Below are 12,634 nucleotides of genomic sequence, written 5' to 3' on the forward strand. Positions count from 1 at the left end.
AGTATAGCTAATAGTTATATAATTTAGACTCCTCACCTCAAATGTAGAATGTGACAAATACTTTTTTGGGTATACATTTCTAAACCTAAAAGTATAATTAAACATCACACATCTTTCTTACCTTGAAAGTGAATTCTGAACAGGAAAAAAAAAAAAAAAAAAAAGTCAATAAAAACAAGAGTGCGGTACTGAGAATCCGGCTTTTGGTTTATTTAAATATTACATCTTGAAAAAGAGATGAAGCAAAACTCGATGCATGTGCGATTTATTACAAACAAACAAAAAAAAAAAAAAGTGAGCGTCAGCTTTGGTTACTGGAACTCGATCCTGACCTCGGTGAACGTGGGCTCCAACTTAACCGGATGTGTGGTGGTGTGCTCCCACAGCGCCTTCCTCTGCAGGAAGGACAAGTCGCAGCGGTCGCAGGGGTAGGTCTTGACCTTGGTGGCCTTGGCGGCGTGCGTGCGCCGGTGCTTCTTCATGTGGTAGGACAGCCGGAAGGCCTTCTGGCACACGTCGCACTTGAAGGGCTTCTCGCCGGTGTGGATGCGCACGTGCGACTTGAGGTAGCCCGACTGGATGAAGGCCTTGCCGCACACGTCGCACTTGTACGGCCGCTCGCCCGTGTGGTAGCGGTTGTGCAGCCGCAGCTCGTTGGCGGTGAGGAAGGTCTTGCCGCACACGGTGCACTGGTGCGGCCGCTCGCCCGTGTGGATGAGCTCGTGGCGCTTGAGCGACGTCTCCTTCATGAACTGCTTGCCGCAGACGGCGCACGGGTAGCGCACGCCGATGTGCACCTGCTCCACGTGGTTGGCCAGCTGCTGCTTGGTGCGGTAGGCCGCCTGGCACTGCGCGCACGCCCACGGACGCTCCTCCGAGTGGGTGCCCATGTGCACGGTGAGCTCCGACGCCGAGCGGTAGCACTTGCCGCACTGCCAGCACAGGAAAGGCCGCTCGCCCGTGTGCTTGCGCTGGTGCACCGTCAGGCAGTTGGACGAGCGGAAGCGCTCGGGGCAGGCGTCGCAGGCGAAGGGGAACTCGCCCTTGTGGATGCGCTGGTGGACGGCCAGGTAGGAGAGCTGCGAGAAGCTCTTGTCGCACTGCGCGCACGGGTAGGGCCCGGCGAAGGCGTGCTGCTTCTTGTAGTGCTCGCGCAGGCGGCGCAGCAGCGTGAAGCTCTTGTCGCACATGCTGCACGCCATGGGCCGGTGCATCAGCTGGTGCCGCTCGAAGGCCGCCTCGCTGCCCAGGATCTTGCCGCACTCCTTGCAGTACAGCGGGTCGTGGATCCTCTGGTGTACCTTCCACAACAGAGCCACGCATTTCATTCATTACGCCAAAAATTGTTAACAGACAACTGAACAACACTTGAGAAATTGTGCGTGAATGCTAAAAAGCTGATATGGAACTAAAATTTTGATAGGTGGATTAATGCTATAATAAATTATTTTGCATTATTAACACATTTGCTCCCCAAAACGTATAAGTACGTTCAATTTTAAACGTATTATGTGTCCCAAAGACGTATTTATACATTTTCTTATGCTAGAGCATACAGAAGGCTTTGATGCAGCCTCTCAACTGCAGAGAAAGGGTGAAAAATTGTAATAATTACAAAAACGGCCAACAGGTGGCAGCAGAGTATAAGAGATCAACCAGGGCCATGATGAAAACAAGCTGCCCCCCCCGCCCCAATTAATGTTTATTAACAAGTTATTTTTGTTCCTTTAGTATTTTTAGTGAATAGAAACCAACAAAACATCAATAATACCAATGAGAGGAATTGATGTTATACTCACCGACCTTTTTAAAAGTAATTCAGTCACTGGCTTGGTCATAGATTTCCAAAGTAAATGTTTGCAAATATCTTATTTTGATTAAAGTCAAAAGATAATCAGTTTACTCTGAAGAAAAATTACTGTTGAGAGACTTGGACAATTTTAGGTTAAACAATGGCTCGAAACGATTACTTGATTAAAATAGCTGTCAATTAATTTGATAATCCACGTTAGTAGAAAAATAAACAAAATTACAGAATTCATGGTTGGACTGGGAACAATATTAGACCCGGGAAAATTTTCATCCCGCACCTGTTCTGTGCTGAGGCCAAAACCATAAGCAAGATAAAAACATTGCTTTGGCACCATCTGATGGCATCTTTGTGCCAAGTAACTAAAAATAAAAATGTCCTTTAGCTGCCATTTTATGACCTGAGACTACTTGGTCCCCATACATTTAATCCATAGCATAAAAATGGCAGTAAAGTAAGAGCCACTGTTAACAGATGAGATCTCAGAATGTAAAAGCAAAAGCTGCCCCATAGCTAAAAGGCCGCCAGAAGTTGTGCGTGCGCCGGTCTCTCACCTTGAGCATGGTGAGGCTCTTGAACTCCTTGCCGCAGGCGCCGCACGTCATGACGTCGCGCAGGTCCGCCTTGCACACATTCTCCTGGTGCTCCTTGAGCGCCGACAGGAACTCGAAGTGCTTGCCGCAGTTGGAGCACCACATGGGGACTTGCAGCGGCTGGCCGTCGCCGTGGCTGGGCCCGGCCTTGGCCTCCTTCTTCCAGGAGCAGCGGGCCGTCTTCTTGTGGCAGATGGCATAGATCTGGTGGCGCTTGAGGCCGTGCAGGTGCTTGAAGCGCTTCTTGCAGTGCACGCAGTGGAAGGGCCGCTCCTCCGTGTGGCTCTGGACGTGGCGGTTCAGCGTCTTGACGTTGTCGAAGGAGCGCGCGCACACCGGGCAGGGTTTGGGGGCTTTGCCGGCCGCCCTTTGCGCGGGCGCCTCACCGGCGTCCCCCGGGCTCTTCTCGGCTTCGGCCAGTATCTGCGCCGCGCTCTTGCTGGCCTCCTCGCGGACGCCCTCGTGGCCGTGGATGATCTGGTGCTTCTTGAGCGTGTCGCGGTACTTGAAGCCCTTGTCGCAGCCCACGCAGATGAAGGGGCGCTCCTCCGTGTGCGAGCGCAGGTGCTTGTCCATGTCGGCGCTGTACGGCAGAGCGCGGCTGCAGATGGGGCAGACTTTGCCGTCGACGGGCGCCGCCGGCTGCGGATCTTCGCGCTTTTCGTCCTCGGGCCTCTTGAGCTCTTGACTCTTGCAGAACTCCTTCTGGTGTCGCTTGAGGACGTAGCGCGTCTTGAACCTCTTCTCGCAGAAGGAGCACTCGTGCGGCCGGTCGTCTGAATGCGACGTCATGTGGCGATCCATGTCCACTTGCCGCGCAAAGAACTTGCCGCAGAGGGCACAGTTTTTGTTGTCCGACATCTCCACCGCGTCGGGCTCCGCCGGCGCCGCCTCCTCGTTGACGCCATCATCGTCCCGCTCGTGGACGCGCATGTTATGGCGTTTCATGTCGTACTGGTCGCGGAAGCGCTTGTCGCAATTGTCGCACTTGTACTTCAGCTCGCGGTTCTCAGAGTGCGTCTCGTGGTGCCGCCTCATGGCGGCGGCGCGCAGGAAGCTCTTGCCGCATACCGGGCACGTCTTGCTGGTCGGGTGCTTCTTCCTCTGATGCTTTACCGACTCGGCGGAGGCGTTGTCGCCCTTCTCAGCTTCTGCCGCTTTCCTCTTCAGCTGCAGACGCTTGCTCTGCTTGAGCGGCTGGAACGCCGCCGGTTTCAACGAGTCGTCATCGTCGTCGTCCGCTTCCTCGGCCTCCTCGTCCCCGTCATCCTCTCGAGGGGCAGGTTCCATCAAGTCCGGTGTCTGTTCGATGCGTATGTAGTCCAAGAGCGTGACCATCTCGCCCTCCACCTGCACAGTGACGCATCCCGCTATCTGCTCGGCGGGCGGCTGCAGCTGCACGTGGTCGGCGTTGATCACCACCTTCTCCAGCTGGGGGAGGGCCAGCGAGGACAGGATGCAGTTCCCAAAGGAAGACAGGATGCTCTGAGAGTCGTCTAGTTGGGAGGCTAACCAACACAAGCGTCATTATTATTATTATTATTTTTTTTTTTAAGGGGCGGTTACGCCTACCAAAGTGCCTCACCGGTGAAATCAAAATGTCTGAGCGCTGTGTGATGTAAGAGTGCTGCTTTCAAGTGAGGCAGGTCTGGAACCGAGTGGACACACTCATCCAGGGCCTCGGGGGCGGCGCTCAACATGGCGGCGGTCTGAATAAGACACACACAGTAATCCCAATGTATCACATGATAATTGTCTAATAAATAATCAATCTCACAACATTGCCTGTAAAAACAGATGATTTGATTTTTTATTTTTTTTAATGTGACAAAGCCTATCTGCAACTTTCACTACCTTGGGTGCTCATTTGAGAATGGCAAAATTGCTGTGTGCACACCTGATTATTGTTGTAGTAGGGGTGTTAAAAAAATCGATTCGGCAACATATCGCGATACTACAGCTCACAATTCTCGAATCGATTCAATAGGCAACCGAATCGATTTTTAAACATCCATTTTTGATGGAAAAATATTCAACAAAACGTCTTACTTAGGGTTAGGATTCACACCTTAAGGATGGAAGAATGTTATATTAATGGAACATTAAGCCTTAATATTTTATTTCAATGCTGTTCACACATGAAACAGATACAGTGGCTCACAATTATGACTGAAGTTTCAGATAAATAAATAATACCTTTTAATACAAATATTACAGTGTACATGCACAAGTTTACTGAATAGTATTTTCTAAATTTGAGTAAAAAAAATCGCGACAATCGATTTACAAATTTGTATCGGGATTAATCGGTATCGAATTGAATCGTGACCTATGAATCGTGATACGAATCGAATCGTCAGGCACTAGGCAATTCACACCCCTATGTTGTAGTTTGTGTTTTAATCAATTTAGGAGCAGAGAAGTTTCTTTCACATGAGGCCCCACTAACTGGATTAACTCATGTCAGTTTGTTAAGCCTAAATAGTAGACGAAAACTCCACCAGCAGGTTTTCATATAACAAACATTAATTAAGGAAGCCCTTTATGGTTTACAACCATCTCATTGGCATATTCAGTTAGCTTTCCTACCTAATATTTCTTGTAATGTCACCTTTTTTGACACAAACAGCATCGGTCCAACTTGGGGAAATAAATGCCTCGTATTGTGCTTGAGTACTTGCTGTTTATGATGGCGCAGCTCATGAGGGTGGGGTGACGGAAGAAACGGTTCTGTGTTTGTGTGGAAAGGGAGCGTCTGCATTCAAAACAAGCGCAACACTTCCTCGCGTTTACACTACAAGGGTACCTCAAGCTCGTTCGCTACAAGGCAAAATGCTTAGTATGCAAATGCGCTGACATGATATGCAATTTTATGTTTCCAGCACACATGCATTTATAAAACGTGGCCATTCTGGTGCTGTAGCTTTCTTTGACATGTACGACATTCATTTGGAAATGATGAATGAATGCTCATTTGGCCGTGGTTCTTTTACCTGCTGGAGGTCCGGCACTGGCAGAACCTTCTCCAACTTGGAGAGGAAGTCCAGCATGAGCACCTGCAGAGCACTGTCATACTCCGTTCCAAAGGCGGAGGGAAACGCATCCTTGAAAGGGATGGATTGTTTGAAAATCAGACCACAAAAATATCATTCTCTGTCCGACATTTTGACAACAATCGAAAAAACCTGAAAGAACTTGTTCCTCTCTTCAGGGTCTTTCAGGATCAGCTCGATCTGATCCACAAAGTTGGATTCGGGAAACTCTACATCAGCAAAGCACGGCTGAAAGACAAGCGTGAGTGGTTTGAGTGGACAAATAATAAAAGACGCTCATTGGATTACAATTTAAGATGCCAACCTGAGCTGCCCATGTTGATATGAGGCCCTTAATTCGGCTTAAATGCGACTCAATGGTTTCCCTCTCTGGGTTCACCTCCAATCGACACAATTCCAGAACCACCTGCAACACACACCACATCACTCATGCATCGCTTGAGTTAGACAGAGGTAGGAAACCCTGCCTGGTCTTCGTCAGCCACCAGTCTTGCCTGGTTTCGGTGTCTCCCTCAACCAACACACCTGATTCAATTAACAGGAAGCTTGCTAATGAGCTGATCATTTGAGTGAGCACGAGGACCAGGGTTCCCTATCCCTATATTAGACACTCACAGCCACAAGTCAACCAAATGTCATCCTTCTTGTACCCTACCCGTGCCCGAAGACCTAGCAGTAGTTGCGCCTTCTGGTCAGCATTCAAGAGCTCGGGTAAAATGTCGGTGACAGTGCTGACGAACTCCTCCACCGTGCCGTAGTCCCGCACGTCGCCACGCTGTACCACCTGCCACATGGCGGCAGACACCAGGCGCAGAGGTGGGATGAAGAGCCGCAAGGAGGGCAGCAGGAGGGGAGCATCTGGACGTACATCATAGAAACAACATTTCCTTATTATAGCCATCTATTTCTATACTGTTTGTCTTCATTTGGGTTATATTTGTGTTATGGATTGTTCGCCAGTCAATCATAAGACACATAGAGACAAACATTCAACATATGAACAATTTAGAGTTTTGGGAGACAGGAAGCCGAAATTTGAACCACAATGTTTTCATTGCAGAGGTGGGTAATCCAGGTCCAGAAAGTAAAAACCCTGCCACAGTTTGGCTTTAGCCACAGGTGCATCTAATCAACCAGCAGGTAAACAAGTTACTTACCAATCGGTCAAGTAGAACCTCCTGTGACTAAAGCCAAACTGTGGCAGGGTTTTTACTTTCTGGACCTGGATTACCTACCTCTGTTTCATTGTTAGTGTTATGTGTTTATAAAAGTCGGCAGGAAGCCATTGCTGTTGCTGCCCTCAGGAACACATAAAACGTCGTAATTTTAACCTACGGGGACAAACGTCACTTTTGTGCGTCAAAAGTTGGATGAAACTGTGACGCAATTTGCCACTTTAGCGTGACAAAACTCGTTTTTGTGTGTCCCCGGGGCTTCACTTTAATAGTGAAGTTAACAATTAACGACATTTTTCTTTCATAACTTACTTAAAAAGTTCTGAAAGAAAATGTTTCCGGTGAAGTCCCAAAACGTAGGAAAGATTAGAATCAGTAGATAAAATGACATGGTTGCTGGATTTCCTCGAGTTCAGCCAGACTGCGTTGAAATACATTTCAATATACTGTACCATATAAAGTGAGATGACTTGTAGCATACCGGTAACTACCGTCGCTCAGCGTCTCCCAGCTAAGTGAAAGTATACGTTAGCTCGCTGCACGAAACTAGCGCCATCTCAGCGGGCTACGCCATGTTACGAATCAGACGCACACACGGTAAAAGTAAACCTCGAAAACTCGCCCAGAGTGATACATTTATAATTTATGTTCGTTTTACCGTTGTCGTTGCGGTGTAAAGTGTCCATGTTTGTACGGAGGTCTTTGAAAACGCGAGGAATTTGAGTTAGGGGTTCGATTGTGACTCGACGTTCGCCCGGCCCTGCGGTGCCAGTTGGCAGGGAGGGAAAAGGCGGCTCGATTTTCTTCTCTCCCAACTCCGCAGGCGTCGTTCTTCTTCGAGGATTTCTGTCGTCTTCAGTCAGCTGTCCCTTAGCATTATAACGTTAGTAATTGTCGATTAGGGATTTATATTCTAGCGTTTGCATTGGAATGAACGCCCCACGATGCGTTACATTAGCAAACTTTCTAGCCACTCGCTAAGGAAGAAAAAAAAAAAAAAGCGAAGCAGGCTTCTTCTTCGCTTGGGATTCATGCGGTAACGTGAACAAGCACTTCCCTCTACAGACAATTTGGAGTATTGCAGCAACTAAAGCCAATTCTAATTAAGTTAAGAAAAATGGAAAGCTACTTCTAAAGCAGTATTTAACAGCCACCAAAGGCAGGGTGCAAAAATAAAAAGCAGATCTTACTCTCAAGGATGTTGGACAAAAAGGAATGGAGAAAGCGGAACTAGGTGAAAACAAGGAGGAGGTATGGAAGGCAATACATAAGTAGGTTTCCGACAAAGAAGGACGAATGTAAGGATGTCAAGATAAAAAAATAAGATAGAAAGATAAGAGGGAAGGTGGTCAGGAAGGAAAATAGGTTAGAAAGGGAGTGGGGAAGTATGAACAAAACAAGGAAGGCAGGAAACAGGTCAGAAAGAAAGACTATTAAAAAGCCGGTATGTTGCATAATACCTGCCTTTGAAATATTAATTATTCGTCATTGTTTCCGATAGGTGACATCATGCATGGAAAAATGATAGAATGCAACATATAGATGAAAATGTGGTCATTTATTGTCTGTCCACATAAACATGGAACATGTAGCACGAGTTGAACATTCCTCTTTGCTGCTGTTCGACTCAACTTGTACACTATACATCTTCTCCAAGGCAAGAAAAAAAGGTCCCTTTGAGTGTGTGGTAAATTCATTTTCCCGCTCAAAATTCTAAAAGTGAAGCCCTGTGAATATTTTCCTTATGTATTCACAGGGCTCCACTTTTATTGACTGTCATCATTTAAAGGGGCGGGGGGTGTTGTAATAAAGCTGTAACCTAATATTCCAGCAGGCAAAGTAAGAGCGGGACAAACGACATGAAAAAGAGACAAAGAAAGCGCATTACCAACAACGAGAAGAACCATGCAGGCCCACACGGACGCAGCTATAGTACCACTTCTAGCAATACCATCGAGGCACCAGCAGAGGCGCAAGCGAGCAAACCTTATAGCTGCAAATGGTACACATCGCCTCCGACCAAAAGGGGGCGATGTTCTACAAGAAAGAGTACTAAACTCTCAAGCTGCAAAGACTCGCCGGCGCCTCTGCAGGTGCAAAAGCTGTAATGCGACAAAGCAGTTTTTTCTGATAAACTGTTTGATTGTGCAGAGTAACACAGAGTAACAGTGCTGACATCATTAGAAAACATTTAGACAATTCCATTCAAACAGTGAGCATTCAAGAGAAATGGGTAGCTTTTCTATTACAAAAATACTTAAAAATAGTTCATTCTTCCCTTTACTTCAGTCATTTATCCTCAATGCAGGCTCTTTTCTGCTGTTGAAATAGTACAAGGAAATATACACTCTTATTGAAATATTGCTTCTTATAGAATTCTTTTCATATGCATAACAACAAAATAGATGAAATTTAAATCTAATGGGCTTTAAGTATGAAAATAAATAATATCGGATTTCTGCAAATATTTACATAATTTAAGTTCCTACAGTAAATAAACTATTTAGTCAGTACTGCTCTATTATGTTTTTGGTTGTTTGCTGGACGGGTCACGCTGCATATTTTGTCATTTTTAATTTAACTTTTTTTGTAGCTCTACTTGTGATCTCCATTAAATTCTACATTGCACATTTTGAAAAAAACAAAAACAAAAACAAAAACAAAACCAAAAAAAAAAAATAAGAATTTCTTTGTTTTACTTCCTCTTTCCTGCATCCACTTCATTATAAGGTGCACCTGCTGATCAAGTCTTGTATTTACCATCACATTTCAATCCCCTGAAAATTTCCCGCAAAAGCAAGACGGCAGTCGGCTACAAATGTGCAACACGCACGCGCACATTCAAGCCAGAGACGACAGAGTTGACCATGAGACATGAGTGCTTCTATTTACACTTTGCATTATTTCAGCGGCGTCCGCCACTTCCTCAGTGGGAAGGCTGTGCATAAAAGGGCCTCATGCAAAAAAATCGGGCTGGGAGGATTTTGGTAACACAGTGTCCCAGATGCAGAAGGTTTAGCCTGAAAAGGTTCCTTTTGCTGGCTTTGCTACTAATCACTCGTGCGCTCACACGGTCCGACGGTCACACCACTGAGCCTTTGGAGGTGGACAGGTGGATGGAGTGGACGCGAGAGGCCAGCGTCTTCTCCAGGTCGTGCAGGATGTCCGAGCAGAGGGCGGCGGGGGTATCAGGGGAGGAGGGGCCCGGCGGCGGGGGCTCGTACAGAAGCTGCTTGAAGTTGTCCAGCTCCACCAGCAGCGCCATGTTCTTCAGGAAGTAGCCCTCGATGAAACGCGTCAGCTCTGAGGCGCCCAGGAACTGCACGGTGGACACAGGAAGAAATACATTTCAGGATATGAAATTAGAAATTGGATTTATGGGAGAAAACAGGCCGGGGGTGGGGAGTAGTGATATAATGAAAATTCATTCAATCAGTACTTATGAAGTCCTTTTTAACCTTGTCATAGAAATTGTAATGTGTACGGACATTTTTGTCTTTTATAAAAATGTTGTAATGCGAGAGTTTTTCTTGAAAATATACAACTTCTTATTCCGGAAAAAATAAAATGTTTTCTCGGGATGTAACGATATCCAAACATCATGATACGATATCACGATATGAAGGTCACGATACGATAATTATCACGATATTGTGGCGGGGTTGGCGAAATTAAATAAAAAAAGATCACAATATTGTAAAAAAAAAGAAAAAGAGCTCATACTAAACAAAAGCACAATATTGTGCTTTTGTACATAACAGCAATGCATATAAACCACTAGGGATGGGTGAGTACCGATACCAGGTATCGGTATCGGGCCGTTACCAGCCTTTTTTCAAGTACTCGAGTACTCGTGACGCCGACGAGTACAAGCGACTGATGCCAGAGGGGGGAGACGTTGAGTGAGTCCTCCATGCCTGTAGCTGGCGCTAGCCTGCAGCAGTTTAAAACCATGGCAAATCATGAGGATCACTTCCTGTTTTGACAATGAACCTACAAGCATGTCTGTTTTTCACCAAAAGTTCACCGGTTTGGAAATACGTCAAAATTGTGAATCCTAAACTAAAAGAGCATTTTTGTGCTTTATTTTGAGTGTTAAGACTATTGAAGTGTGACTGTGCTGTTTTTTTTGTCAGAATTAAAGGAAATATATTTGTTTAAAAATATCTTTTAGTGATTTTTTTTTATTTGTCAAAATGTACTACTGGTATCGGCAGTTGGTATCGGTGATTACTGAGGGTCTGAGTATCGGTATCGGTCTGGAAAAAAGTGGTATCGACAATCCCTATAAACCACCTACAATCTCTAATAGCAATATTGAGGCACTTACTTGCTAATGCAAGCACACATTGATCGCTTCACAAGCAAATTAGGTTCCCCTTCATCTGACAATTAGCATAGATTTTAAAGATAGAAGGCCAAAATATCCCTAATGAAAATTAAATTGCACTAATAAAGTAGCCACTAGAGGGTGCTCAAATTGCACAAATGGAAATCAACCTGACTTTTTAAACAGATGTGTTCCTTTTAAATATTGTGAACATAAGGACAATGATATTGTGGCAGTTTTAATATCACGATATTGCCCTTATCATTACATCCCAAATATTTTCTTGAAAATATAAGGGTTGTTTTATTACAAAAAATAAAGGTTGGAATACAACCATATATTTATTGAAAAAAAAACAAAACAGACTTAGACTTCAAGCTGATATGAATCCAATTTCCAAATCTACAATTTCTCCCTAAATGATTCTAAAGTGAAAGATATTTTTAATGCTAACAAAGGTTGATTTTGGATGTTGTCTGACCTTGGCGTGCTTGTAGAGGTCCACGCAGGTTTCAGTGGTGATGTTCTTGGAGCAGATGATCTCACAGTGTCTCTGAAGGGCCTCGAGTTGGAAGAACTTGGAGGCAGACAGTAGCTGCGCAAGACATGCAACAAATGTTAGCACCAGTTAGCACATGCTAACCTAAACAAAATGCCTCTTACCTCCATGACTTCGGTGTTGCGTATGTGCAAGAACTCAGTGCCTCCACAGTAAAGATACTGCATGACCAACTGCAACATTGGACAGAAAAAAAAAAAATCACAAAAACAAAATCAGCATTTCTGTATGTTAGTGTGACTTCTTGTTCCCACACTGCCTCCTGGTGGTTTGGAGTAAGTCTTACATGGAATATGTTATACTTGACGTGGCTTATTTCGATGCAGGTGTTCTCGGCTGCCGGTCGGTTTTGCAGTAAAGACTTAAACCTGAAAGTATTTGATCAAATTTTTAAAGCTTTTATAAATGATAATGTGCAAAAAAAAGAAAAAAAAAACTTTACCTGGGTGATGCGGTGAAAAGCAGAACTTTGTGTGCATAAAAGGGTTTCCCCTCCACCAGGAAGGTGACGTCTGACATCTCCTTGTTGTTGAGGAAGTGCGGGTCTGCGGATACGACCACATAAAACGCCTCATTAGTCATCTGATCTGAACGTTGAGTGCAGCACCGGATTCAACTAACATGCTCCTTCATTACACGGCTTGCCAAGTGGCTGACACGGATGCTTTATGAAAACACAACAGTTTGAATATTAAAGCTGCGAGCAGTGACTAAACACCTATGAACGTCTTCTCTGGCCTTGTGCTGTTTCCTGTTTTAGAGTGAGTCATCAAACTTTTCCACCATGTTCCGCCAACACAAAATTAAAAAATAAAAATAAATAAATAAAAAATTCTCACCCATCTGTCTTGTAAAGTGAGACAAATTTGGTTGAATGTTTCGGAGGAGTCTTGAAGGACCCAGAGAAATGATCGACATGACCCTAAAGTGCTCACGTTAAGCAAAATGGCAGATTCCTGTATTTTTGGCCATGGCTTCTTGAGACTTTTTTAAAATGTAGTCATTTTTACTACGAAAAACAGGGAGAAAAACATTAATTGAAAAAAAAACCAACAAAAAAACAGGAAGATTTTTTTTTCCAAAACCAGAAAAATAATTATTCCGAAAAACATTA

The 12,634-nt window shown here is 45.0% G+C and overlaps 2 protein-coding genes across 5 annotated transcripts in view; both read right to left on the reverse strand.

The window, feature by feature from the left end:
* Positions 1-189: 189 nt before the first annotated feature.
* LOC144004328 (uncharacterized) lies at positions 190-7,636 on the reverse strand. Of its 3 annotated transcripts, none has more exons than XM_077501499.1 (8): positions 7,290-7,636; positions 6,112-6,314; positions 5,761-5,862; positions 5,589-5,684; positions 5,397-5,507; positions 3,989-4,112; positions 2,365-3,911; positions 190-1,301 (listed from the first exon to the last, which is right to left on the reverse strand). In XM_077501499.1, exons 1-8 carry the CDS (start codon positions 7,315-7,317, stop codon positions 312-314), a joined length of 3,201 nt encoding a protein of 1,066 aa, XP_077357625.1. In that variant the 5' UTR covers positions 7,318-7,636; the 3' UTR covers positions 190-311. The 3 variants fall into 3 exon arrangements, with proteins under 3 accessions (XP_077357625.1, XP_077357624.1, XP_077357627.1); XM_077501498.1 differs by lacking the exon at positions 7,290-7,636 and adding an exon at positions 6,944-7,063; XM_077501501.1 differs by lacking the exon at positions 7,290-7,636 and adding an exon at positions 6,692-6,712.
* A 1,674-nt stretch (positions 7,637-9,310) lies between these two features.
* Positions 9,311-12,634, reverse strand: part of LOC144004329 (ankyrin repeat- and BTB/POZ domain-containing protein 3-A-like) — a 77,461-nt gene continuing 74,137 nt past the window's right edge. For both annotated transcript variants that reach the window (XM_077501503.1, XM_077501502.1), the window contains 5 exons: positions 11,963-12,065; positions 11,807-11,888; positions 11,625-11,693; positions 11,443-11,556; positions 9,311-9,950 (listed from right to left, as the gene is read on the reverse strand). In XM_077501503.1, coding sequence (XP_077357629.1) covers positions 9,714-9,950; positions 11,443-11,556; positions 11,625-11,693; positions 11,807-11,888; positions 11,963-12,065 — 605 coding nt within the window. In that variant the 3' untranslated portion in view covers positions 9,311-9,713. The remainder of the gene's footprint in view (positions 9,951-11,442; positions 11,557-11,624; positions 11,694-11,806; positions 11,889-11,962; positions 12,066-12,634) is intronic.

This window comes from Festucalex cinctus, chromosome 16, assembly GCF_051991245.1.
Source record: "Festucalex cinctus isolate MCC-2025b chromosome 16, RoL_Fcin_1.0, whole genome shotgun sequence".
Taxonomy (NCBI): domain Eukaryota; kingdom Metazoa; phylum Chordata; class Actinopteri; order Syngnathiformes; family Syngnathidae; genus Festucalex; species Festucalex cinctus.

What these genes read in the sequence shown, in the direction of transcription:
- LOC144004328 (XM_077501498.1), bottom strand. Translation starts at nt 7,022, where the DNA reads ATGTCATTTTATCTACTGATTCTAATCTTTCCTACGTTTTGGGACTTC. An exon ending in TATCAACATGGGCAGCTCAG is followed by an intron (nt 5,685 to 5,760) that starts GTTGGCATCTTA and finishes CTTGTCTTTCAG; the next exon opens with CCGTGCTTTGCTGATGTAGA. An exon ending in AGAGCCTCACCATGCTCAAG is followed by an intron (nt 1,302 to 2,364) that starts GTGAGAGACCGG and finishes CTGTTGTGGAAG; the next exon opens with GTACACCAGAGGATCCACGA.